The sequence below is a fragment of the Pteropus medius genome, unplaced genomic scaffold (genome assembly GCF_902729225.1).
Source record: "Pteropus medius unplaced genomic scaffold, Ma_sr-lr_union100, whole genome shotgun sequence".
NCBI lineage: Eukaryota > Metazoa > Chordata > Mammalia > Chiroptera > Pteropodidae > Pteropus > Pteropus medius.
In genome coordinates this window covers 3,970,900-3,998,304 of record NW_024352786.1, presented here as the reverse complement: position 1 = coordinate 3,998,304, position 27,405 = coordinate 3,970,900, and the positions used below count along the sequence as shown (strand labels likewise).

The following is a 27,405-nucleotide window of genomic DNA, read 5'->3' as shown; positions in this document are numbered from 1 at the left end:
GTGGCTGTGGTAGCTGCTTCTGTGGCTTCTGTGGCTGTGGAGGTTGCTTCTGTATTTGGGGTTGCGATTGGGGCTGGGGCTGCTGGGCCTGCTGTAAGACTGGTCCTGAAAGTCGCAAAAGTTCTGTGGACACGATAAGAAAGAGTAGTGACAGTATGTTTATTATTTTATGAAAGCTAGTGAAGATGCTTAAATGTATAAGAACCACCACAAGGATTATGCAACACTTATCAAACAAGGACAAGAGCAAAGTTAGGGTTCTGATCACCATCTGGCATAGTATTTTTATGTCTAAAGCATTAGAAATAAAAAGGGAGACCTCATAACTACTATCTGGTGAGCAAAGAAAAAGGTAATAAACATTCAAAAGCCATTCCATTGAGAGCATCATATTTTCTGGAGCTTCTGGGTTCTGACCATGACACACCCATCTCTACTTGAAGTGCCTCCTCCCTTCGCTCATCTCCCTGCCCTCCTTTGGTATAGTCATCCCTTCCTGGAGGAAGTCTTCTACGACCTCATCTTCTAGTGCTTTTGCAGTAAATATGCACTGCCAACATAAGTCAGATAAAACAACAGTCATCATGTACTTTAATTATCCGTTCTTAGTACCCTCTTTACCCTCCTGCAAAGTAGTTCCTTGTGGGAAGGGACCACATCTTATTTTACTTTATTTCTCCATTGCCTGGCATGCAGTGAAATTCGTTAAATCGTTAAAGTAGTAGAAAATTTGTTATGGAAGATCCAGCAATCCTATGAGAATAAGAATGGCATTCATTTAAACACCCAAAGCATCTTATAGAATACGTGAGCCCTATTTCTTTAGCACACTTTGGAGAAAGGAAATTCACACAGTTGTAGTTTTATTAAAACTTTAATGAAACTTTTAGCTTTGCAAGTGAAATTTTTAAAAGTCATACTACTGTTTCATGACTTCACTTACAAAAGTAATGTGAGATAAGAACGTGTAGAGCTGCAGTGCGGTCATGACTAATGATTACTGCCGAAACTGGTTAGAAAGGACTGGAGGCCAAGTTCTAACCAATTATACTGCACGGCTAATGTAAGGGAGATGTCAGGGACTGGACAGGACTAACTTCTCGTAGGGTGTGCCAACCAATCAACAATTATTTATTAAGCATCTTTAGCGTATTGTTCTAAATTACTTAGTTTCTTTGACCTTCAAAAATGAATCTGCAGAGAAATTTGACTTTGTGAAGCACAGATGGTTCGTTCTAAGCAAACTGAGACACTAAACTTAAAAGATATACATTTTTCTTTTGTTAAAGGCCAGCCCAATAACATCTTTAAAATTTGGATATGGACATTACATTGTTGTAGGATTTTTCACAGTGGTAACTGCAGACATAAAGCAAAGAGCTTTGGAAAGAAAATATCAGCTTAGTAAATAATGCTCTGTTGCTACTACTATAGATGTGATCTATTTTGATGGGTAAAAGCTTTATATGAACTACATGTGGATCTACCTCCTAAACCTCAGACTGAATACAGCTAAAGAAAGGTATCTTAAAGGTGACTTTTTATATGCCCTTCTGGTTCCAAGATTATGGCCAGAGGGATATCAAGGGCACCAAGAATAATTTAGAGGTTGACAAGGACTTGTTTTAAAGTGTTTTCAAATCTGATCGAGACCGCTGACATTTAGAAACAAATAAGATATGAATATTTAAAGTCATGTTTTCTTTTCAGGATTGATTTTAAAGAAACTACTCCACACAGAAGAAAAAGAAAAGTATCTTATTCTCCTGCTCTCCCCCCATTAATCCTGTTTCCAAACTTATTTCGATAAATAGTACTGTTTTATTATCTAGGCTTAAAACTTTGCAGTCATCCTTAAATTTTTCTTCACTTGCATTCCAACGTTTTGTCACCAGTGTATTAATATTCATTTTGGAAGAATTCGTTATATCTTAATTGTTACCAAAATTCAAGCTCTTATTAGCTCACTCTTGGTTTACTGTATCTGTCTGCAGACTATTAGCCTCTCTACCTCTATTGTGGCCTACCTGCTATTGCTAGATTAACACTAATTTCACCATATCACTTACCTATCATAACATTTTGACATTTATTACAGAATAAAATCCGAACTGTCCCATCAAGCTGTGGATGATGGTACCATCCCCAAGAGCAAAGCCTAGCCCTTGCTACTTTAGAGAAGATTCTGGTTCAGAACTAAGACCATGATGAAATGTAACCTTCTGAAATTAACAACACTCATTTTTAACATAAGTATAACATAACACATATGTCCACGATGCTTCATGTTAAATTTACCTGCCAATTGTTTAGCCTGGGTTGCATTTTCCGTCTGTTTTGTACGAGATGAGACTGACTTTTCCTTTTCATTCTTGTTTGCGCTGTTCTCCAGAGAGGAAAGCTTTTCAGCTGCAGCTTTCTTGGCTTCTAGTTTCCTTTGTCGGCACGTCTTGACTGGCTCTGCCAACATCCTGACTTTCCGCCGAAAAGAACTCAGTACCTGAATGGCACCATTTCGCTTTTTCTCCTCCTGAGCTTCTATACTCCCAAACTCATCCACATCAGAGACTTTGTAGAGAGGCAGAACGTGGAGCTGCTCATCCTCGGGTTTTCCTCCAATTTCTCGATTGTCTTCTCTAGTGAGAGTGCACACCTGGTAGGGAAATAAGATAGTACAGCCTCAGTTTCAGTCCAAAAGAAAAGTGTGTATGTGTGCACATGTGTGCACGTGTGTGTATGTATCTTTCTTCCTCTCAGTATTTAGATTTGCGGTGGTGGTCTACTGGATCGGATCAGTGACCATAAAACCATGCCTGTCTGTTATTAATAAAGATTGTTATCCAAATGGTGTAGGGAGATAGACAAGTTCACACTGACCTTTGTGTGTATGTGTGTGTGTGTGTGTCTATCAGGAACTGTTACCTGTGGTGACTGTGTTCTTCACATTCACTTCTAAGTCTAAGAGAAGTGGCACTACTCCTACCAAAATGAAGCAATTTCCCACTTTCACACTTCAAAAATAGATGTGATAGATGTGAAGCCTCAGAAAGAAGCTGAAAGTGTGTTCTACCAAATGACTTCCTCTGTTTTTGGTAATATCACATTTGCCTCATCTCATACTTTTGTACACAGATAAATTTTAAATCTTTCCTCATATCTGAGTCCTAACTCTCCTCCACTGTGTTTAAGAAATTTTACAAAATACTGAAGTGAAATCTAAATAATATGAAACTGGAGATTCGGGTGACATATCGAACATGTAACCCAACACTGTTCCTATCTTCCTTTTCTCCCCTCTGTCCCTTTAAATCTAACTTATTGTTTCTCTTCTATCTCATTTCCTTTCTGAGCTATCTCTACAATTAAGGGGGTACTCTAAGAAGGGAAAAAAAGCAATTTCTGTTGCTTTGACAATTTAATGGTACTTTTTTATTAGCCATGATCACATTGGTTTTGATGAAACATTATTTGTTGGTTCTAAAATACTAGCTTTTCATTTTTAGTTTTTGATTAGCGGGAAAAAAATGTGACCACAGTTATCTAAAACCTAAGGTAATATAAAATTGGAAGATACTCTTGAAAAAAATGTGATCATGATTATGACAGACTTACCTTTATAAATAAGTTTAATACAAGATGGTATTAAAATGAGTTTTTTACTTCCTACAGATAAGTCTTCCAAATCCATCTCTGAGTACTTTTCCCCTTTTCCCACACATATTTATCCCTACTCAGTTCCTATCTACTGCTGCTTTCCATTTCACCTCACAGAAACTGTGACCTATCAGAGGCAAATTCCCCTTCATTCAAGACATCTTCCTCATCTCCTGCCCACTCTCCCTCACCTTGCTGGAGTGAAACATGGTTCTCTTCAGGGCCTACTTCAGCTCCAGCTATCATTTATTTCTTTTACTTCCTGGAATCTAGCATAGCCTCCTAATAATGAGCAGGTGCTCAATCCATGATTGGTGATGATTTTAGATATTGCAGATGTTAAGCCTTATATTTGTTCTCTTGGATCAGAAATCAGCAAAATAGGGCCTGGGGCCAATCTGCTTCACATCCTGTTTTTGTATGACCTGCAAACTAAGAATGGATTATGCATTTTTATAGGATTTTTAAATTAAAACAAATCCAAAGAATGTGCCCTATAAAAACCCTATGTACTTGCAAAGCCTTTGACAGAATATTTACTATCTTGCCTTTAACAGAAAAATTTTCTGACACCTGCTCTAGACCATTAAACCAACACCTTCTTCTCTGTTTCTCAACAAAAACTTTTAGCGCCAGCCTCCTTGAATTACTTCCAGTATTGCCGACTATGTTCCCAAAGTCTTTTCTACCCTAGAATATAACATTAGTGCTTGTCTTCTATTTTTCATCTTAAGTCTCACTGGTCATCTTCTTGAACTATAACGATATCCAGGTTGATGACACGTCAGGTTGATTAATTTATAGTTTCTTCGTTTGAACTCTCATATTCTTTATTTCTACTCTGAAGCATTTCTACATAGGCACGGCCATACTCTGGACTTTGTCAGTATGGAATATTGCCCTACCCTAAGACTGTATCCATTTTCTCCCCTTATCATAGATCCAATAATAAGGCCCCATGCATTTCACCCACTGTGATATGGAGTTCTAATGGACTCTTTTGCACTTTGAACTTTCTATAGTAGTTACTGTGATAATGACAATGCGTTTTTTCATTTGTACTTCTCACTGCAAGGTGACTCGGTACCTTGGCTCGTAAATGGCTTTTCGTTTAACTGATTATAACCTATCAGATATCTGACACTGAATTCTGAAATATTTTTGTTGGCAGCTAATTGTAGCTGGCAGTGCAGAGTTGCTGGTTTAGATTAGCACCAAGAATTTCCATGATTTTCATGGGCTTGTCAACACAGTTTTCCACTAATGTGCCAACCTGTTATGAGAGTACTATTTATGCCAAATAATTATGCAACAGCAGTTCATTCATGAAAACACTGTTATGCAGTATGACACCTGCAGAGAACATATTATCCTAACCAAATGCTATTAAATTCTAGCCCTCTACTCTTCAACAGGATATGCTGCTAGCCTGTCCTCAGCCCCACTCACCAATGTGCTGCCATTCTGCATGTTGTGCAAGTCTCTATGGGCATGAGCACAGAAGTCCAAACATGCAGTGACCCCTGAGAACGGACGGCCTTCCTTCAGACCCAGGCGGCATTCTGGTGCTCTGTGTTCATATTCAATCTGAAAAATAAAAGTGTGTGACCAGGGAGTTACAGAGGCGTTTGAAATTTTTATGCATATTTGATGAAAAAAATACAAGACCTATGTACTGAATAGATCAAAACGACACAGTATTTAGGCTATTTAGAACTTTTAGAAATGCTGCTTACTTTATATCCAAAACCCCGAATGATGAAATGACACAAAGCAAATACCTTGTCATGGTAAAGTTTTTATTTTACAGTGTTATCGAAGTATAACTGACATACATTAAATAGAATATATTTTAAGTGTACTATTTGATGAATTTTGACATATGTATATATGAAACTATTGCACGATCAAAATAAAGTACATATCCATCACTCTGAAAAGTTTCCTCCTATCCCTTTATAATTCATGCCTCCCTTTTGGTTTTAGGCAACTACTGATCTGCTTCCTGTCACTATTGATAAGTTTTCATTTTCTAGAATTTTGTAAAAAGGGATTTATTTTTAGTTAATTTTTATACATGGTATGACATTAAGAGTGAAGGTTTATTTTTTTCTGTATGGCTATTCAAATGTTCAAACATCACTAGATGAAAAGATTATCCTTTCCCCTTTGAATTGCCTTTGTTGAAAATTAATTGACTATACATATTGGATTTATTTCTGGACTCTCTGTTCTGATCTTTCGGTACATAATGGTATGTTTCTGTGCGTGTATACCAATATCAACTGTCTTGATTACTAATAAATATAGATTTTTAGTAAATTTTGAAATCAAGGAGTATGAATCTTCAAATTATGCTCTTGTTTTAAAAAACTGTTTGACCATTCCAGGTCCTTTGCATTTCTATGTGTTTTAGCATCACCTTGTGAATTCCTTCAAAACGCCTGGTGATATTTCAGTAGGTCATGTATTGAATTCATTGATTAATTTGGGGACAATTAACATCTTAATAATACCGTCTTTGTGACTCATGAACATGGTCTTCTACAATTACTCTTAGCAATGTTTTGTAGTTTTCGGTGTACAAGGCTTGTACATTTTTGTAAAACGTATGCCTAAGAATTTGATATTTTTGATGCTATTTTAATTGCTATTGGTTTCCATTTCAATTTTTGTTTATTGTAGAATTAGAAAGTGAATTGATTTTTGTGTTTTGCAACTCTGCTAAACCATTTATTAGTTCTAGTAGTTTTTTTGGGGGAAGGAGGTGAGAGGGGAGATTCTCTGGGATTTTCTATGTATCCAAGCATGTAGTCTGCAAATAAGCAGTTTTATTCTTCCTATTCAATCTATATTCTTTTTACTTCTTTTCTTTGCCTATTGCACTGTCTAAAATTTTCAGTAGGATGTTAAATAGAAGCGGTGAAAGTGAAGTCCTTGTCTTGTTTCTTCTAATCTTAGGGGCAAAGTGTTCAGTTTTTCACCATTAAATATGACGTTAGCTTCAGGTTTGTTTGTTTGTTTGTTTGTTTTAATCTATGCCCTTTATCAGGCTGAGAAAGTTCCCTTTTATGGATGTTGAATTTTGTCAAATGTTTGTTTCCTATTTATTAAGATAATGGTATTTTCCCCGTTAGGTTGGTTATTATGATGAATGATAGTGATAGATTTTGAATGTTAAATGAACCAAGCATTCTTGAAATAAACTCCATTTGGTAGTGATGTATTATCCCTTTTATGTACTGTCAGATCTAATTTGCTATAATTTGTTAAGAATTTTCATATCAATATTTAGAAAGAACATTGGACTGTAGTTTTCTTTTTCTTTAATGCTTTCGTCTGGTTCTAGGATAAGAATATTCCAGCCTCATAGAATGAGTTTGGATGTGTTTACTCCTTTACTATTTTCTAGAAGAGTTTCCTATTGAATTGTTATTATTTCTTCCTTAATTAATGGGTCAAATTTGGAAGGAAAATCATCTGGGCCTGGAGTTCTGTGGAAAGTTTTAACTACAAGTTCAATTTAACAGATATAGGACTATTCATGATATATTTTTTTCCTTACTAAACTTTGATAATTTGTCTTTTTCAAGGACTTTGCACATTTCAGCTAAGTTGTTGAATTTATTGACATAGAGTTTTAATAACACGTCTTTACCATTCTTTTAATGTCTATAAAATCTGTCTCATCTCTAATTCTTGATATTGGCAATTTATAGCTATGTTTTTTCTAACCAAATTGACTCAAAGTACCAACTTTTGATTTTACCGATTCATTCTCTCGTTCTCTGTATTTTATTTCATTAACTTGTTTTCTTTAGTTTTTCTTTCATTTTGCCTTTTAGGGCTAAAATTGCTCTCCTTTTTAAGTTTCTTAGGGTAAAAGCAGAGATTATTGATTTGAGACATATTTTTCTAATATCAGTGTTCAATGCTATAAATGTCTCTCTAAGCAAGGCTTTATAGCTTCATCCTACAAATTTCAATGTCATGTCTTAATTTTCATTCCATTTGAAATACTTCAAAATACTAATTTCCCTTGTAATTTTTTCTTTGATCCATAGGTCATTTTGAAATATGTTGCTCAGATACCTGGGGATTTTGTAGGTATCTTTCTGGTACGTACTTTTAATATAATTTAATTGGCTTTAATTTAGTGAATGCCTGCTTTAAAGTTTATAGTGTATTCTTTAACTTATCACAATCTACATTCAAGTACTGCTCAATACAGAAAATAAGAACCTTATAACAGTATCTCCCCTTATCCACAATTTTGCCTTCCACTGTTTCAGTTACCTACAGTCAACCATGGTCCAAAACTATTAAATGGAAAATTCCAGAAATAAACAATTCATCAGTTTAAAATTGCACACCATTTTGAGTAGTATGATGAAATCTTGCACCAGTCTGCTCAGTCCTAGCTGGTGTGTGAATCATCCTTTTGTCCAGAATCTCCAGCTGTATGCATAACCCTACTTGCCCGTTAGTCTATTAGTAGTCATCTTGCTGTTAGATCAACTGTTGTGGTACCCAGTGCTTGTTCAAGTAACACTTATTTTACTTAATAATGGCCCAAAATACAAGAGTAGTGATGCTGGCTATTTGGATATGCCAAAGAGAAGCTGTAATGCTCCCTTTAAGTGAAAAGGAGAGTACAGGGTAATAAGATATTTTGAGAGAGAGACTACATTCACATAACTTTTATTACAGTATATTGTTATAATTGTTCTATTATTTATTATTGTTGTTAATCTCTTACTGTGTCTATTTATAATTAAACTTTATCATAGGTATGTATGTATAGAAAAAACATGTATATATAAAAACGTGTGTATATATGTATATACATACGTACATATATGTGTGTGTGTGTATATATATACATATACATGTGTGTGTGTGTGTGTGTGTGTGTGTGTGTGTGTGTGTGTGTGTGTATGGGGTTCCATACTATCCACAGTTTCAGGCATCTTCTGGGGGTATCAGAATGGATCTTCCAGAGACAGGGTGGGGGAGGTAACTACTGTACTTCCAAACCCAAAGCCTCTTTGCTACTTCTACCTGTTATAAACCTCAAGTATACTGTTAACATATTTTTAGTTGGCAAATCATCTTTTAAAGAAAGTTTTAAAATAAGGAAAAAAAGTTTTTCCTCACATATCTACTACTCATATTTTTCATTCTTTTTGTCAATCCAGATTTCTATCTGGTATCATTTACTTTCTTACCAGAGGGCTTCTTTTAACATTTTTGATATGTTAGTCTGCTGGTGGTAAATTATTTTAGCTTTTGTCTGAAAAAAAAAAAAAAAAACCAACTATTTTGCCTTTACTTCTGAGTTGTTTTCACTGGTTTTCTAGGTTGACAGTTTTTTTTCTTTTAGTACTTTAAAAATATTTCTCCTCTATCTTCTTTCTTGCATTTTTCTCTGACATGAAGTCTCCTGTGTTTATTATCATTTTCCTCATTATATGTAATGTCTTTTTTTCTCCATCTGCTTTTCACATTTTTCTCTTTATCACTGACTTTAAGCAACTTGATTTTAATGTACCTTTTAAATAGTTTTCTTCATGTCTCTTTCCCCCCCACCCCCCTTTACTAGGGGCTTGCTGAGCTTCTGGGATTAATGAGCTTATAGTTTTAAACAAATCTCAAAAAATTTTAGCCATTATTTTTCCTGTTTTTTTCCTCTGTATTTCATATTGGAAGATTTCTATTGCTATGTATTCCAGTTCACTAATCTGCTAATTCCATCTAGTGTATTTTTTTTCAATCCAGACATCATATATTTTTCATCCCTAGAAGTTTAATGTCTTTTTGATATCTTCTTAGCTTTATCATGTTCATACCTTCCTCTGTTGTCTGAAACAAATTATATATATAATACATTATATATAATTTTAATGTCCTTGTCTACATATTCTTATCACATATCATTTCTGGAACTATTTCTATTGATTATCACCCCCCCCGCCCCCGCCGCCATTATGGGTCATATTTTCTTGTTTCTTTGTATGTCTGGTAATTTTTGATGGGATGCTAGATATTATTAATTTTACCTTGTTGTTTTGGGGATTTTTTTAAGTCTTTGTTCTGGGATGCTGTTAAATTACTTGGAATCATTACTTGGAATCAGTCTGATCCTTTCCAGTTGTGATTTTTAAACATCTTTAGATGGGACCAGAATAGCCTAATTGACTCCTGCTACCAAGGTCATAAAATTCTGAATATGCTATTTGTCATCTTGTATGTTAGGAGGTCTTTTCCTTCTGAGTGGTATTAACAAAAACTATTCCAGGTCCTGTATGAAACTAAGGGAATGTTCTGCCTTCTCCTTTTGATAGTTTGTTCCACAGCCTTGGTAAGCTCTTCATATGCATGCACTGTTCAGTACTCAGCTGAAGACTCAAGCAGAACACTCTATAGGTCTCTGGAGAGATGTATATGATGCTCTCTCCTCCTTGGTACTCTGAGTAGTGAATTCTATCAGCTTACTTCCCCAAATTCTGAACTTTGTCTCCTTAATGCAGAGATAATCATGGGGTCTGTTCCTTCTCCCTAACCTGGAGCCTAATGTGCTCTTCGGGAAACAGGTTGGGGTAATCATAAGTTCACCTTTTTTATTTTTATTTTTATTTTCTCTGGTGTTACTGTGTTGTGTTTCTTCTTGTCCTATGTATAAAGACAACTGTTTCATATATTTTGTGTTTTTTTTTTTTTTTAACGTGTAAAAGTAAATCCAGTCCCTGTTAATCCATGATGGCTAGAAGCTAAACTTACAACATGATAATGTTTTTGATGGCTTGAATATTATTTACCACTGGGTTCACATAGTATATTTGTATATTGAAACTTATAAGACTCTGGCCGAAGGAAAGTGAAGGTGCTTAATTACCACTCTGTTTCATAGCTGTGTGGTTTGTGACTGTTTAGTCTATGCTGTGGTATAGTTAGTGTCATTCTGTTCCTTGAATAAAAATGTATAGACAATCTAGTTGGTCATTAGACAGAGATGCCATTTTATAAGAAATACCATGCAGGGGCTTGTGAAATGAATTACTGAAAATTCATCTCCATGTCTGGAAGACAATTCTAAATGCATGGCTTTCTAATGATATAAAGCTTCGCTGTTCAATATGGTAGCTGCTAGCCACATATGGTGATTTAAATTTAAACTAATTAAAATAAAAATAAAAATTTATTAACTCACCTGCATTAGCCACATATTAAGTAGTCAATAACCACATGTGGCTAGCAGCTTTGTACTCAACTTGTAGACAGAGAATGTTTCCATTGCTATAGAAAGTTCTCTTGGATAGCACGGGTCTAAGTCATTTTTACATATGATGAAAGCACATGATTTTGAGATACAAACCTGCTAATTCAGACCTAAAGTTTAATGGTAAGACAACTATAGAAAACACAGAGTGAATGTAAGCTCATTGGGTAGATATGAAGAAAGAATATTTAAATTGAGAAAACATATATTCTAATTCCATGGAGTTGACAGAAGAAATGCTATAAAGACCCAATGAAGTTTAACTTTACCAATAAAATTTTGACTAAGAAATCAAGGAATAAAGCAAGGAAGCACATTTAGTTGGAAGGAGGCAGATCGAATTGTAGGCTTTGACAGCATCATTAACCTCAAAAGGTCTTCCCATATACTGTGTGGAAAGATCACATGGCTGGTTTTTTTTTTTTTTAAATCTCAAAACCATATTAAGGCATATAGATAAACATTATCAATAGTACCTACCATGCAATATAAAATACACCTTATTCATTCACAGCCATTAATTGATTTTTTATATAGACATTACATCTATTTTTTATGTATCAATACAGTATTTAAATTTTATTGTGGTAGGAGCACTTAACATGAGATATACTCTTCTAACAAAATTAAGTGTACATTTATTATTGTTGGCTATAGGTATACATGTACGGCAGCTTTCTAGAGCTTATTCATTTTGTTTAACTGAAGCTTTATGCCATTGATTAGCACATCTACACATTTATCCATTTATAAATATTGAAACACATCTCAGAAGTTATGCCTAAAATAATTCTCATAGACATTCACATACATTTCTTAAAATCTAAGTTGTGACACAAAACGACTTATAAACAGACCATCATTATTAAATTTGCTTCCTTTGCTCCTATTAAAAAAAAAGAGTCAATGTTTAGGGAAAGTGTTAACATCCACAATGGAAACAAGAGTAGCTAAATCATTAATTAGGATTGGTCCCCTGTATCTGCTATGTAAACTAATCTAATCCCATTAGTCTTCAATGTTAAGTAAATGTTTGTCAATGTACTACTACCCTTCATGCTTCCCCTTACCCCTTTCTGCTGTGTGCTCTGCTCCATACCTTCTTATTATCTCTAGCTTTCCTCCATCTCAGTCTCCCGCTTTCCAGTCAATCTTTTAACCTCTCCTATTCTATTGCTCTTACCCCTAGCACTGACTTCACTGGTTTCTCTTCCTCCACTCTCCCCTAAAATGTTGATATGTTCCAGAATCCCATCAGTACCATTAGCCCCTCCTCCTCTTTATAATCTCCACTCGAAAAAATGGTATTTATGCCTATGTATTCACCTTGAACTATTTCCTGCATTTCTGATAACTCTCAAATCTACAGTGCTAGCCTGGATTGTCTCCCAATTTTCCATCTGTTATCCTAGAAGTACAGCAAACCTAGCACATTCAAAGTGAAATTTGTCATCCTCTCCCCTCCCCTCAACTTTTCCTCACGGATTCTGATACTAGTTAATAGAGCAACCTGTCCAAGCCAGACATTTCGTGGATCCTCAAAATCTCTCTTTTTCCGATCCTCAAATCCGACTGGTCACTAAGTTCTATAAGTTCTACCTCAAAATATTTCACAGACTTACTTCCTTTTCTCCACCACTACTGCCATCTCTTTTAAGACCTTCACATCTCTTACCCAATGATTGTAATAGCTTATTTCTTCTATAAGTTAATCATATACTAATCTAAGTTATATTTCATCTATTTGGCTAATTGAGTGCCCTTTTTAAATTAAATCACTTCACCCTCCCCTATCCCGAACATACAGTTAACACAGCCCAATGGTAGCCTTCTTACCTACAAGATAAAGTTCAAAGATCTTTATGTGGCCTCAAGGACATTTGTGACCTTACATCTCTACTTTCAAGGAGAACCTTCATTTCTTCAGAAATGTGTGCATACCTCTCTCCCAGCTGTTATAGCATTATTCTGCAGTTGCTATTTTACATATCTTTGTCTCTTCTAAAGGAATTCCTTATATGAAAACCTGTTAGAAACCAGACACTGTCTTTGGCAAGGCTCATCTTTATGTCCACGGCGGCTAAACACAGTATCTCATTTGTAACAGGTTTCCATTTAATGCTTTTGTTGTTACTACTGAAACAGGAAAGATTTTATAGTCTTTTGTCTCCTTCATGAGCATTTCTGAACAAATCAGCTGGCCTTCTAAATAGGAACAGTCTAGAATACACATTAAATAGGAAAAAAAAAGCCCCTCTCCTAAAAAAAAAAAAAAGAAAAAAAATCTAGATCTAGCAAAATAATGGCATATCTGGACACGTGTGTACACTTGTTGTACACTCCTACAACTTTATATGTATAAACTTTCTGTAAAAACCATTATGAGGTGGTTAGAGCCTATAGTTTGGGTCACATAATTTTAATCAATCATCAAAGTCTGTTTGCAGAAACAAAAGTATTTGTATGAGAATAAGATTAGTAGATATTGCAAGCCTTAAAAACTCATATATACATATTTTAAAGGCCAAAGTACACTCTATGTATGGTGTAATTTTCATAGACCAGAAACATAACACTGCTGTGGCTTTGACAATTGGAAAGAGAAAAAGTTAGAAAAATAAAGGAAAATCATTGTTTCAAAAATATTTTTGGAAGTAGGTAGGTCATCAATAATGAGTAAGTTGATGGTTCCAGTCATTGTAAATAATTATTTAAACTTACTTGATTATTATATGCATCAGGTGCAAGTTTCTTGTATGTTGGTGCCATAAGAGTAGACAGGTTTTGTAAATGAGACTCCAGTTTCTCTTCCTGTATAAAATGAATAATTCTATATATTAAATTCTAAATCCATTCTCTCTGTATATGAGAGAAGCTATCAGTTAGATTCTCTCCCCTACCCCCGTATCTTGGATCCAAATAACTATATACTATCTTTCTTGTCAAATAATTAAAGCATGTTAACACGATTATTTCTAAGTGAAAGTATATATGTAATATATTACCTATTTTTGTATGTGTTATTAAACATCTATTTGGCAGATAGTTGGCATTTTAAAATATAAGCCTATACTGACAGTAGGGTTAGGAAAATGAAGCCATCTGGTCTTAAAGAGGTTATATTTTTCACTCCCTCTCCAATTAGCTGTCAAAGAAGATAGGCTATTGAAAGGATTTGTTTGGTTTAATTTGTCTATTTCTAATCATTATACTTTTAAACATCTACCAAAATAGCATTTCAAAACTTGAAATGCTTCCTACATATAACAACTAAAAATTACTAGACTAGACACTTCAAATACAGATAGAACTTTCAGAACTAGAATGTGATAAACATTAAGAACTTTGTAAAGTTCATTTGAAAGGAGGAATGTTCGGTTACTCTCTCTCTCTCCAATAAAGAACAGATTTTTCAAAGTAATATGCTTTTTAAAATTGTTGGTGATATTTAGTTGTTCCATTCATGCTTAGAAGTTCTCATTTCACATTGAGATTTCTCTAAAAATCTTAAGAGATGTAACCATCTGGCAGAGATGTACTTGTTTGCATTTTATAAAGTGAGAAGGTTTGAGTGGAGCCCTCCTGCATAACTGAGGGAGGATGTTACTAGTTATTCCCTGGATTTGCTTTACATCAAATGGTGAAAAAGCTCTCCAGTGTGAAAAATAAAAGTGGCTGATGGAGTGCAAAACAGCTATTCTTCATTAGGCATATTAAATATTCATGTTTTTCTTATGAAAAGAGGACATCTAGCATATTTAAGTAATATTTAAGTAATTTTTAATATTTATTAAAATTATGATCCTATGAAAACAATTTATATCATGATTTCAAGAGTTTTTGCAGTTTATTAAATTTCCACTTATAGTCATAAATAATAAAGTTAATAAATTTTTCATTTAGAAGGACATATCACTATTGTAATATCCATAGCATACTGCATATTATAAGGTGCACAGTCACTAAAAATTTGATTATATCTAAATGCTAAATATACTGAGGTTTTGTGATTATTCAGTTAGCATACTCTAGAATGCATACTACCCCAAAGCTGTTAATTTGATTCCAATCTGCAAGTTATATTTTGAGGAATATATATTCTTGAGAAAAGACAAAAAACTGACTTCAATGAGAAATCAGTGTTCATTTATTTCAATTATTCTTTTATATTGAAAATCTAAATATATTTTAGTTACTTTAAACTATCAAATCTCATGATGTGAAAATGTTACCAAAGATGGTCTTTTCTGAATGTGGCAGTTATGAGTATGACTTCTATTATTCAGCTTCAAAGATGGAATTTTAAGGCTGAAGTGTTTACATTTAGATTTAATACTGAAATGACAGCTGTTTAAAACTCTGGGTTTAACATAAAAGAGAAAGAATATAAAAGGCCATAAGTATGAACAGTTTATGTTGCTCAAATTTTATCTATTACTTTGGTATAATATGGTTATTATGCTAACTTAATAAATTGTTATAATGTGTCTACAGTTTAGCAAAATTTTTGTTCATCTCTGAGATGAAATTCTTTGTTAATGAGAGCTTAATGGAGTATGTCATATTGTTCATCTGTGCTCATCAATTTTCCATGAAAAATAAAGAGATTATATACATCAGGAAGTAAACAAACCTCTTTTGGGTCATCCCCAAGCAGCTTAAATTTTCTTGGTATCTTGCTTCTGGCAAACTTACATCCATTGTAGTACATGCTCCATGAACAACCAAAAGAAAAGGAGGCACCACAGGTCTCTGGGTCCAGCCCTTGACAGGCACAAGTTCTCCTGAGAAATCAAAGGACCAAGTTTATGGCTATGGATAGCATTATCTAGACTAACAATCTCATATTCTGGGTGTCTGCATGCAAAAATGAGTGCAAATTAGTTTTTAATAATGCTCAATCTAACTCTATATTAAGCTGTAACATAACCACATCAGAAAAGAACTATTTCAATTGACTTTAAAACACAATTTAAGCAAACTTTTTATTGTAGTATGATCCACAGAAAAGTACATAATTTTACAGCTTACAGATGCTCGCAAATGAAATACCCAAGTGAGTAATAACCAAACTAAACATATACCTGCACCCCAGAATCTCCTTAATTCTTCCTTCCAGGCATTGTCCCCGTAATAGTAACTTCTATCAGAAGAGATTAATTTTGCCTATTTTTGTTATAAATACACATATGTAGCTTTGACTATTTTATATATTTTACACTATATATAGGATACTATATACCTACTGAATATGTGTATGTATACATATATATGTGTGTATATTTATATATAGTTTTGCCTATTAATATAAAAATACTATACTAAAAATACTAATATTAAATATATAGTATATATAGTATTAAAATAGGCAAAACCGTATACATACATACATACACACATATACATGCACACATATGTTTATGAGATTATATAGTATAAGCTTATTTTGTGTCTTGCTTCTTTTGTTCAGCATTATGTTTGGGATATCCATCCATATGGCTGCATGTTTTGCATTTTATTTGTGTATTTATTCACTGAGTACAGTTTTCCATCATATGAACATGCCACAAATTAATCATTCTATTACTGATGGGTATTTGAATTCTTTTTTGTTTTTGGCTAAAATGTAGTACTGTGACTTTATAGCCCAAGTCAAATATAACCTAAGAGCAGTAAAGAGGCAAGCAAGGAAGCCAAAAAACAAAAAAAGGTAAACAATCTACTAAGAAAACTACATCTAGCAGGTATTTTTTCAGCTTTATTGAGGTATAATTGATAAGTGAAATTGTGATAAAGTGTACAATATGATGATATATGTATACATTGTGAAAGGATTCCTCCATTGAGTTAACAGATCCATCAACTCACATATTTACTTTTTTTTTTTTGGTGGAAAGAACATTTAAGTTCTTTCCTAGGCAATTTCAAATATATTCTACAATGTTATCAACTTTAGTCCCCATGTTATACATTAGATCCTCAGATCTTAACTCATTTTATAACTGAAAGATTATATCTTTTATCAACCTCTACCCTCAGCCTCTTGGCAACCACTTTTCTACTCTTTGTTTCTATGAGTTCAATTTTTTTGATTCCAAATATAAGTGATACTATGCAGTATTTGCCTTTCCCTGTCTGGCTTATTTCTCTTAGCATAATGCCCTTCAGGTTCATTGTGCAAACATCAGAATTTCCTTTTTTAAGGAAATTCTGAATGTGTATACACAAATACCACATTTTCTTTACCCATTATCTGTTGATAGGCACTTAGGTTGCATCCACACTTTGGTTATTGTGAATAATGCTGCAATGAACATGGGAATGCAGATATATCTTTGAAATAATGATTTCATTTCCTTTGGATCTATACCCAGAAGTGGAGTGCTGGATTACATAGCTGTTCTGTTTTCAGTTTTATAAGAAATCTCCATACTGTTTTCCACAGTGGCTGTACCAGTTTGTTTTCACCAAGAATGTACAGGGTACCCTTTTCTGCACATTCTTGCCAGCATTTGTTATTTCTTGTTTTTTGATAATAGATATCCTAACAAGTGTGAAGTAATCTCATTGTGGTTTTAATTTGCATTTCTCTGATTAGTGAATAAAAGCACTTTTTTATGTACCTATTGGCCCTTTGTATGTCTTCTATACAAAAATGTCTATTTAGGTTCTTTGCCCAATTAATTGTTCTTTTTGTTTTGCCATTGAGTTCTATGAGTTCCTTGAATATTTCGGATATTGACCACTTATTGGAAATGTGGTTTGCAAATATTTTCTTCTATTCCATAGGTTGCCTTTTCATTTTGTTGATGGTTTCCTTTGTTGTACAGAAGCTTTTTAGTTTGATGTAGTCACATTTGTTTATTTTACTTCTGTTGCCTTAGCATTTGGTGTCAAATCCAAAAATCATTGTCAAGACCAATGTCAAGAAGCTTTTCAAAACAGGCTTCCCCAAGATGTGCTACTTTGGCATGTACATTATTTTGAAAGGCAACAGATTCTGTGAGCTTATAAAACACTTTTAACTTCCTTAAAGAATTTAAATGAGGGGCTTTGCCCATAATAAGTTATTCTCAGAAATAATTTTTATGACTTATCTATAGGGCAGGGCAAACTTCTAATTACTGAACATCTATCTGTTCACCTTATTGTCTGCCCCAAGGTGTCTTAACTCAGAATATTATATATACCTCATATTTCCTGTCTCTGGACCTCTCATGTATGTAAGGTTTCCAATACTTACAGATGTAATTAAACTTGGTTATTTTCTTTTGTTAATCTGTCTCATGTTGACTTAATTATTAGACTGGCTGGAAGAACCTAGAAGGGTAGAGGAAAGATTCTTCCTCCCCCAAACCTCTTATGCTTTCTTCTAAAAGTTTTACAGTTTCAGGTTATATGTTCAAGACTATGATTCATTTTCAGTTGATTTTTGCGTAATAATGAGAGGAGTCCAGTTTTATTCTTTTGCATGTGATATCCAGTTTTCCCATCACCATTTATTGAAGGTCCTATCCTTCCCCCATTGTATAGTCTTGGTTCCTTTGTCAAAATAAGTTGACCATATATTTATGGGTTTATTTCTGGGCTCTGTATTCTGTTCCATTCATCTATATGTCTGTTTCGATGCTAGTACCATACTATTTTGATTACTATAGCTTTGTAATATAGTTTGAATTCAGAAAGTATGATGACTCCAGCTTTGTTCTTCATTCTCAAGACTGTTTGTCTAATTTGGGTATTTTTGGTTCCATACAAATTTTAGGATTATTATTTTTTTTTATTACTATGAAAAATGCCATTGAAATTTCGCTGGAGATTGCACTGAATCTGTAGATTTCTTTAAACAGAATAGGCATTTTAACAATATTAATTTTTCGAATCCATGAACACAATATCTTTCCATTTACTTGTGTCTTCGTCAATGTCTTTTCATCAATATTTTATAGTTTTCAGTGTACAGATCTCTCACCTCCTTGGTGAATTTATTTCTATTTTATTTTCATAGGCTATTATGAACAGGATTATTTTCTTAATTTCTCTTTGTGTCAGTTCATTGTTAGTGTATAGAAATACAACTGACTTTCGTATATTAATATTGCATCCTGACACTTTACTGAATTTGTTATAACAGTTTTTTGATGGAGTCTTTAGAATTTTCTATATCTATCATGTCATCTGCCAATAGTGATGGACTTACTTCTTTTTTTCTGATTTGGGTGTCTTTTATTTCCTGATTACCCTGGCTAGATTTCCAGTAGTATATTGAATAAAAGTGGTGAAAGTGGGCATTTTTGTCTTATTCTTGATTTCAGAGGAAAAGCTTGTAGCTTTTGATCACTGCCTATGATGTTAGCTGTGACCTCATATATGGCCTTTACTATGTTGAGGTACATTCTTTTTATAATCAGTTTTTTATCTTGAAAGGATGTTGAATTTTGTCACATGCTTTTCCTGCACCTATAAAAATGATCATATGATTTTTATACTTCATTTTGTTAATGTGGAGTATTGCAAAGATTGGGTATGTTGAGCTATTCTTGCATCCCTGGAATAAATCCCTCTTGATTATGGTATATGATCCTTTGAATATACTACTCAACTTGGTTTGCTAATATTTTGTTGAGGATTTTTGCATCTATGTACATCAGGGATATTGGCTGGTAATTTTCTTTTTTTGTAATGTCTGTCATTTTGGTATCAGGGTAATGCTAGCCTTGTAAAATGAGTTTGGAAGTTATCCCTCCTCTTCAATTTTTTGGAAAGGTTTGAGGACAACTGCTATTAAATAATTAAATGTTTGGTAGAATTCACGATTTGGTTCTGGACTTTTCTTTCTTGTGAGGTTTTTGATTGTTAATTCAATATCCTTATTAGTAATTGGTTTGTTAAGATTTTCTATTTCTTTATGATTCACTCTTTGTAAGTTCTGTGTTTCTAGAAATTTATCCATTTCTTCTAGGTTGTACAATTTGTTGCTATGTAATTGTTCATATTCTCTATGGTCCTTTGTATTGCTGTGGTACACCAATACATTTGCAATTGTATATCTTTGAGATTTTTTTTTCTTGATAAGCGTAGCTAAAAGTTTGACTAAGTTTGACTAAAGCTTGTTTCTATTTTTTTTTAAAGTTCTTAGTTGCATTCTTCTTTTCTATTGTCTTTTTAGTTTCTATTTATTTCAACTCTGATCCTTGTTATTTCCTTCTTTCTGCTAACTTTGGGCTTAGTTTCTTCTTCAGCATGTTCTTTGAGGTATAAAGTTAGGTTATTTGAGACTGCCCGTCCCTCCCCTAAATGTAAGTATTTATTGTTATAAAGTTTCCTCTTAGAACTGCTTTTGCTGCATCCCATAAGTTTTGGCATGTTTGTCTCAAGATATTTCCTGAGTGAGCTTTCTGCCTCTAGCACCCATATAATGAATGGTCCTATAAATCATGGTGTTCTATAAATCTTTTAAGCTGTCTTCACTCTTTTTCATTCTTTGTTTCTTTTTTCTCCTGACTGGATAAATCTCACTGCTCTTTTCCCTGTCTTTGATTTTGCTAATCTTTTTTTCCCTTGATATGGTCTACTGTTGAACCCCTCTAGTGGGATTTTCAGTTTAGTTACATATTCTTCAGCTTTGTGATTCTGTTTGGTACTTTTTAATATTTCCTATCTCTTTGCTGAAATTCTCATTTTATTCATGCGTTACTCTCCTGACCTCACTGAACATCATAGTCTTATTAGTAGTATTATTTTGAAATTATTTCTTTATATTGTGACAAGAAGAGACCTTGTTAATGTCGGAAAAAAACCCAAGAATTTCAGTAAAAATAAAAGTGTAAAAGTTAAGTAAAATATCCTGTAATCTTAATTATGAATAGGAAATGATGGTATGAACTCATGATTTTAGTTAAAAAGCTCAAATTTTCTCTTTCTAAAAAATAATTATTTCCTATGTCTGCTCACTAAAAATGTCTAAAAGGTAAAAATATCTCAGTAGCAGTGAGCATATCTGGATGCTTATTCTGATCACTAAATATCATTTCTCTTGAAAATGAACACAGGTTAAAATCTATGAGTTAATAATGACAGTAAAAAGAAATAAATTAATTGATAATTTTGAGGTGATTACTAAGGCACCAAATCACTACTTGGAAATTTCACATCTAAAGATACTTACCATGAATTTATTCTGTCATTTGTTTACAAACTATATTTAATAGTAACTTAACAGTTGGTAAGGAAAAGTTCTCTAAAGAATTCCAGTTAATGAGTATAGAAGGAATGTTATAATTAGAAATCATCATTTTATAGATGTCAGCAAAGATGGCCAAATAAGAATCTCTGAAAGTTCTCTCCATCATAAAAGCAATGAGAATACTGGCAAATATTATCAAAATCAACTTTTGAGAAATCTGGAAATTAAAAGGCTTGCAGCTTTCCAGGAGCATTTATTCAAGAAAAGCAATGGAATTTTGATGAGAAGAATAAGTTTTGTGGTGTTCTAACCTATCCTATTCCTACTGTCCCTAGAACTTCACAACAGCCTTGAAAACCTCTAGCCCACACTTATGCTTACCAACATGTGCATAATGGGAGTCCCTGAAATAGAGGAAGGAGTGTAAGAAAGTATGAAGCAGAAAGATTATTTAAATAAATAATGGCCTGGAAAATTGCCAAATTTGATGAACAACATTAATCTACATATTTGAGAAGCTCAACCAACTCCAAGTAGCAAACTCAGTTCTCCACTCCCAGAAGCATCATAATCAAGCTGTTAAAAGCCAAAGAGACAGCACCAAGAGAGAAAAGTAACTTATCATGTACAAGAGAGTTTAAATAAGTTGATGTTTCAACAGCTAATGACTCATCAGAAACAATGAAGGTCTGAAGGCACTGGGATGATATGTTAAAATGCTGCAAGAAAAGGACTGTCAACTATGAAATTCTATATCTTGCAAAACTATCCTTCAACAGTGAATAATAAAGGTATTCCTTGATAAATAATCTGAGAGTGTTTACTGCTATTAGGCCTGCACTACATGAAATACTGATGGAGTCCTTCAGGATGAAAGGAAAGGAGACTAGACAGTAACCTGAATCCACATGAAAACGCCACCAGTAAAAGTAAATACACAGTTAAACAGAGAAGACCTTACGTATGTATTTTTGTTTTTAACTTTTTTTTCTCCTATCAGATTGAAATTGCAATTATTACAGATCTCTGTTAATGCACACAAAACGTGTAAAACATAACTTGTATAACAATAATAGCACAAAGGAAAAAAAGGAAATGGAGCTGTGTAAGAACGTAGTTTCTGTACACTATTAGAATTAAATTGGTATTTCAAATTAGGTCATTATAAGTTAAGATGTTAATTGAAATCTCCAGGGAAACCACTAAAAATATAACTTGAAATAATAAATTAAAAGAAATAAGGGAGTTATAATGGTATACTGGACAATATCTATTGAACACAAAATAAGGCACGAAACAAAGATATAGACATCAATGATAAATTGGCAGACATAAATCTGACTTTATCAGTAAGTACATTTAATGTATATGGATTAAATAATACAATTAAAATGCAGAGGCTAAAAAATGGATTAAAAAACAATTCAATTATATGTTGCCTACAAGAGAAATGCTTTAGCTTCAAAGATGCAAATAGGCTGAAAATAAAAGGATGGAAAAAGAGATATGCAAATAGTGATCAAATGCGAACTGCAGTGTGAATACTAATATCAGACAAAATAGAATTTCAGACAATATTATTGTCTTAATAGTAAGTACTTAATAGGTAGAATAAAGAAGTACATTTTATAATAAAAGGACCAATCCATTAAGATGTAAAAATTGTAAACACATATGAACTTAAGAACAGAGCACCAAAATACATGAAGTAAAAAAATGACAGAATTAAAGGGAAAAATAGATAATTCATACTTCACTTTCAATAATGGATAGAACAACTGTACCAAAAATCAAAGAGAAATAGATGAAAAACACTATAAATCAATTAGAATTAACAGACATTTAGAAAGCACTCCACTAAACAGTAAAATACACATTCTTCTCAAGTGAACATGGAACACTCTCTAGGACAGACTATGTCAGATTATAAACCATCAATATAATGCAAACTAGTTCTATTATCAATGGAATAAAATTATGAATGAATAAGCAATGTTGGGTAATTAATAAATATGTAGAAATAAAACAACGTACTCCAAATCAGTGAGTCAAAGGAAAAATAAGGGAAATTACAAAATACTTTGTGAAAAATGAAAATGAAAAGTGAACATACCAAAACTTTATGCAATGCAGCTAAAGAAGGCTGAGGAAAATTTAAAGTTTTAAATGCCTACATTAAAAAATACGAAATTTCTCAAATTAATAAACTTCCACTTAAAAAAAAACTCGAAAGAAGAGCAAACTAATCCCAAAGCAAGCAGAATGTAGAAAATACTAAAGATTAGAGTAGAAATTAACAAAATAGAGGATAAGCAATAGAGAAAATCAAAGAAATCAAAAGTTAGTTCTTTGAAAATATCCACAAAAATGACAAAAATATCTAGACTAACCAAGAAAAAAGAGAGAAGACCCCAATTGTTAAAATTAGGAATGAAAAAGATGTAATTACTGACCTTATAAAAGCATTATGAGACAATATTATAGCAATGATATATCAACAAATTAGGTAATGTAGATGAAATGGACAAATTCCTACAGAAATATAAAGTACTGAAACTATCTCAAGAAGAAATAGGTAATCTGAATAGACCTACAACAAATTAAAAAATTAGTAATCAAAAAGTTTGTCACAAAGATAAGCCCAGGAGTGCATACCTTTGCTAGTGAATTCCACCAAACATTTAAAGAATTAACTCTAATGCTTTACAAATTCTTCCAAAAAATAGAAGGAACACTTCTCAATGTATTCTATATGAAGCCAGCATTACCCTGATACCAAATACAAAGACATCACAAGAAAACTATAGACCAGTATCTCTTATCAATATAGACGCAAAAATCCTCAATAAAATACTAGCAAACGGAATCCAGCAATGTTTAAAAAATATGCATTATGGCCCAGTTAGATGTATGCAATGCAATGTTGGTCCAATATATAAAAATTAATATAATATACAACATTAACAAAATAAAAGATGAGAAACACATGATCATCTTATTAGATGCAGAAAAAGCATTTGAGAAAAGTCCAGCACCCATTCATGATAAAAATACTCAACAAACTAGGATCAGGAAGAAACTTCTTCCACCTGATAAAGAGCAACTACAAAAAAAGAAAATAAAAGTACTGGTAGCATCATACTTAATGGCGAAAAACAAAGTTTCCCCCCTAGAATCAGGAATAAGACAAAGATGTTTGCTCTTGCCAATTTTTTTCAATATCTATTGTAGGTTCTAGTCAGGGAAACTAGGCAAGAAAAATAGGGCACTCAGATTGGAAAGGAAGAAATTGAATTATTTTTATTTGTAGGTGACATGATCTTATATGTAGTAAATCCAAAAGAATCTACCAAAAAAAATTAGCACTAATAAACTAGTTAAGTTTGCAAGATACAAGACTAATATATACAAATCAATTTTATTAATGTAAACTAGCAATGAACAATCCAAAAACGAAATAAAAATAATTCCACGTAAACTCACATCAGAAAAATAAAATACTGAGAAATTTAAAAAGTATAGGATTTGTACACTGAAAACTATACACCATCATTAAAGAAATTAAAGACCTAAACAAATGTAAAGATATCTGTGTTAATAAATTGGAAGAAAATATTGATATCGGTAATCCTCAAATTGGTCTACCAATTCAACAGAATCCCTGTCACAATCCCAGATAGAGAAATTGACAAGTTGATCCTAAAATTCACAGGGAAACGAAAAGGTCTCAGAGTAGCCAAAACAATCTTGTAAAAGAAAAAGAGTTGGAGGACTTACATGTCTTAATTTCAAAATTTACTATAAAACTATAGTAATTAATACCATGTAGTACTGACTTTTAAGGATAGATATGTAGATTAATGGAATAGAATTAAGATAGAAAAAAACCCATACATCTTTGTCAATTAATTTTCACAAGGGTGACAAAACCAATGGAGAAAAATAGCCTTTTCAACAAATAGTGCTGAGACGCTTGGATAGCCACATGCAAAAAAATAAAGTTAGACTCCTACTTTACATTATAAAATTAACAATGATCAAAGACCTAAACATAAGAGCTAAAACTATAATGCTCCGAAGAAAACACTTGACGTAAATCTTCACAACCTTGGATTAGGCAATAGTTTCTGAGCTATGTCACTAAAAGTGTAAGTAATCTCTAAAAAATAGATAAATTTGATTTAATCAAAATTGAAAAATTTTTGTGCTTCAAGGACATTATCAAGAAAGTGAGGCGACAACCTACAGAATAAGGAGAAAATATTTGCAAACCACATATCTAATAAAGCTCTAATATCCAGAATACACAACTCTTACAACTCAAAAAACAATTTAAAAATGAACAAAGATTAAGTAGGCATTTCTCCAAAGAAGATATACGAATGGCCAATAATGCACGACATCATAAGTCAATAGAAAAATGCAAACCCAAAACAGGAGATACACTTCACACCCACTGGGAGGGCTATAATAAAAAAGACAGACAATTACTTTTGGTGAGAATGTGGAGATATTGGAACCTCCATATGTTGCTAGTGGGAATGAAAATGGTGCTTTGGAAGAAAGTTGTTTTTTTTTTTTAAACGACTATAGTGCCTGGTCTTCCTAGGTGGTCTCCCATCCAAGTACTAACCAGGCCCGACCCTGCTTAGCTTCCGAGATCACATGAGATAGAGCACATTCAGGGCGGCTTGGTCTATGACCGGTACAGCTGCTTTGGAAAACAGTTTGACAGCTCCTCAAAAAGTTAAACATTAGAATTACCATATGATTAACAATGTCACTCCTAAGTATATACCTAAGATAACTGAAAACATACATCTACACAAAAACTTATATACGGGTTTTCGTGGCAGCATTATTCATAAGTAAGCAAAAGGTGGAAACAACCCAAACGTCCATTAACTGAAGAATGGATAAGGGAAATATAGTACATATATACACAATGGGCTATTATTCAATCATAAAAAGAAATAAGTACCAATTAATATAATATGGATAAACCTTTAAAACATTATACAAAGTGAAAGATAACAGACAGAAAGGCCAAATATTGTATGATTCCACTAATATGAAATGCCCAGAATAGGCAGATCTATACAGACAAAGTTGATTAGTGGTTGACATTTAGGAGAGAGGAGAATTGGAAGTGAATGCCTAATGGGTATGGGGTTTCCTTTTGGGAGTGATGAAAATGTTGTACAACATTGTGAATATACTAAACCACTAAACTGTATATTTTAAAAGGGTGAATTTTAGGGTATGTGAATTATATCTCAAAAATATTCCTATATAACAAGTTGAAGTGACTTTAAGGTGATTTCTTACATGACGTGGCTAAATGGCATTTTTATTTCTATATGGGCCTTTCAAATATTGTCACAAATTAGCAGAGGGCAGCCTCATTGTAACATGGCACAGAATTTGGCTTATGGTTAAATGACAAATCAGTAGAGCAACTGTAATAAAAATAATTCATTTACATAACAGATTTTTAAAAAGATTCTCAACCTTTGAGTTACTACTTGGACTTCTGTGAAAAAAAGTTAAAAATTAGACTAATTTGAGGATTATTGATATCAACATTTTCTTCCACTTTATTATCAAACTTATGCAAACACAGAAAAACTAGTAAAATAAAGTGTATATAACAAATGTATACAGCATCAAAAAAATAATAAAATTATCGATTTGTAAACTTTAACAAAGTAATAGACACAGGCAATGATCATCAAAGGATATGCTAAGCCACCAAGAGAAAGTTTTCTGGGAAACTATGATGGATGACTCAAGCTTACAATTCCTAAACTATGTGAACATTTAACATCACTAGACATGGAACAAAGCAGATGTATGGCCCTCCTGATGGGTAAGAACTAGGATTATTTAATCACCACTTATGAAGCATTTTAGCCAGTATGTACATACATGTATACGTATGTAACTTATTTAAGTCTCTAACTACCAGTACAGAAGATTCTGGGGATAGAGGAACGAGTGAAACAAAATGTGTGCAATCAGCCAAATCCAGAATGTGGGAATTTTTACAGAGCAAATTATATAGTCTCTTTAACAAATAAATTCATAAAAAAGAGGGAGAGAACTATTGTGAATCATAGAATTTATCTTCCAAACAGAGACACTTGTGAGAATGAAAGGAAATTCTATAAACAGTTATGCTAGACAATAAGTATGACCTGGGACCACCCTACACAAAATCAAGTGCAAGGTGTGGACTTTCTTTTCTCAATATCTTTTTACTTTTATTTATTTTTTGAAACAGGAT

The 27,405-nt window shown here is 33.0% G+C and overlaps 1 protein-coding gene and 1 pseudogene across 2 annotated transcripts in view; both read right to left on the bottom strand.

Moving 5' to 3' along the window:
• Positions 1–27,405, bottom strand: part of TET2 (tet methylcytosine dioxygenase 2) — a 115,717-nt gene that overhangs the window by 4,957 nt on the left and 83,355 nt on the right. The window contains exons 7-11 of one of the 2 annotated variants that reach the window (XM_039848779.1): positions 15,567–15,717; positions 13,655–13,744; positions 5,104–5,241; positions 2,299–2,653; positions 26–123 (exon numbers count right to left, since the gene is read on the bottom strand). In XM_039848779.1, coding sequence (XP_039704713.1) covers positions 26–123; positions 2,299–2,653; positions 5,104–5,241; positions 13,655–13,744; positions 15,567–15,717 — 832 coding nt within the window. Of the gene's footprint in view, positions 1–25; positions 124–2,298; positions 2,654–5,103; positions 5,242–13,654; positions 13,745–15,566; positions 15,718–27,405 lie in introns of those variants that run through there. The other variant, XR_005649859.1, reaches the window with a different exon arrangement.
• LOC120591348 (uncharacterized) lies at positions 25,704–25,823 on the bottom strand (annotated as a pseudogene).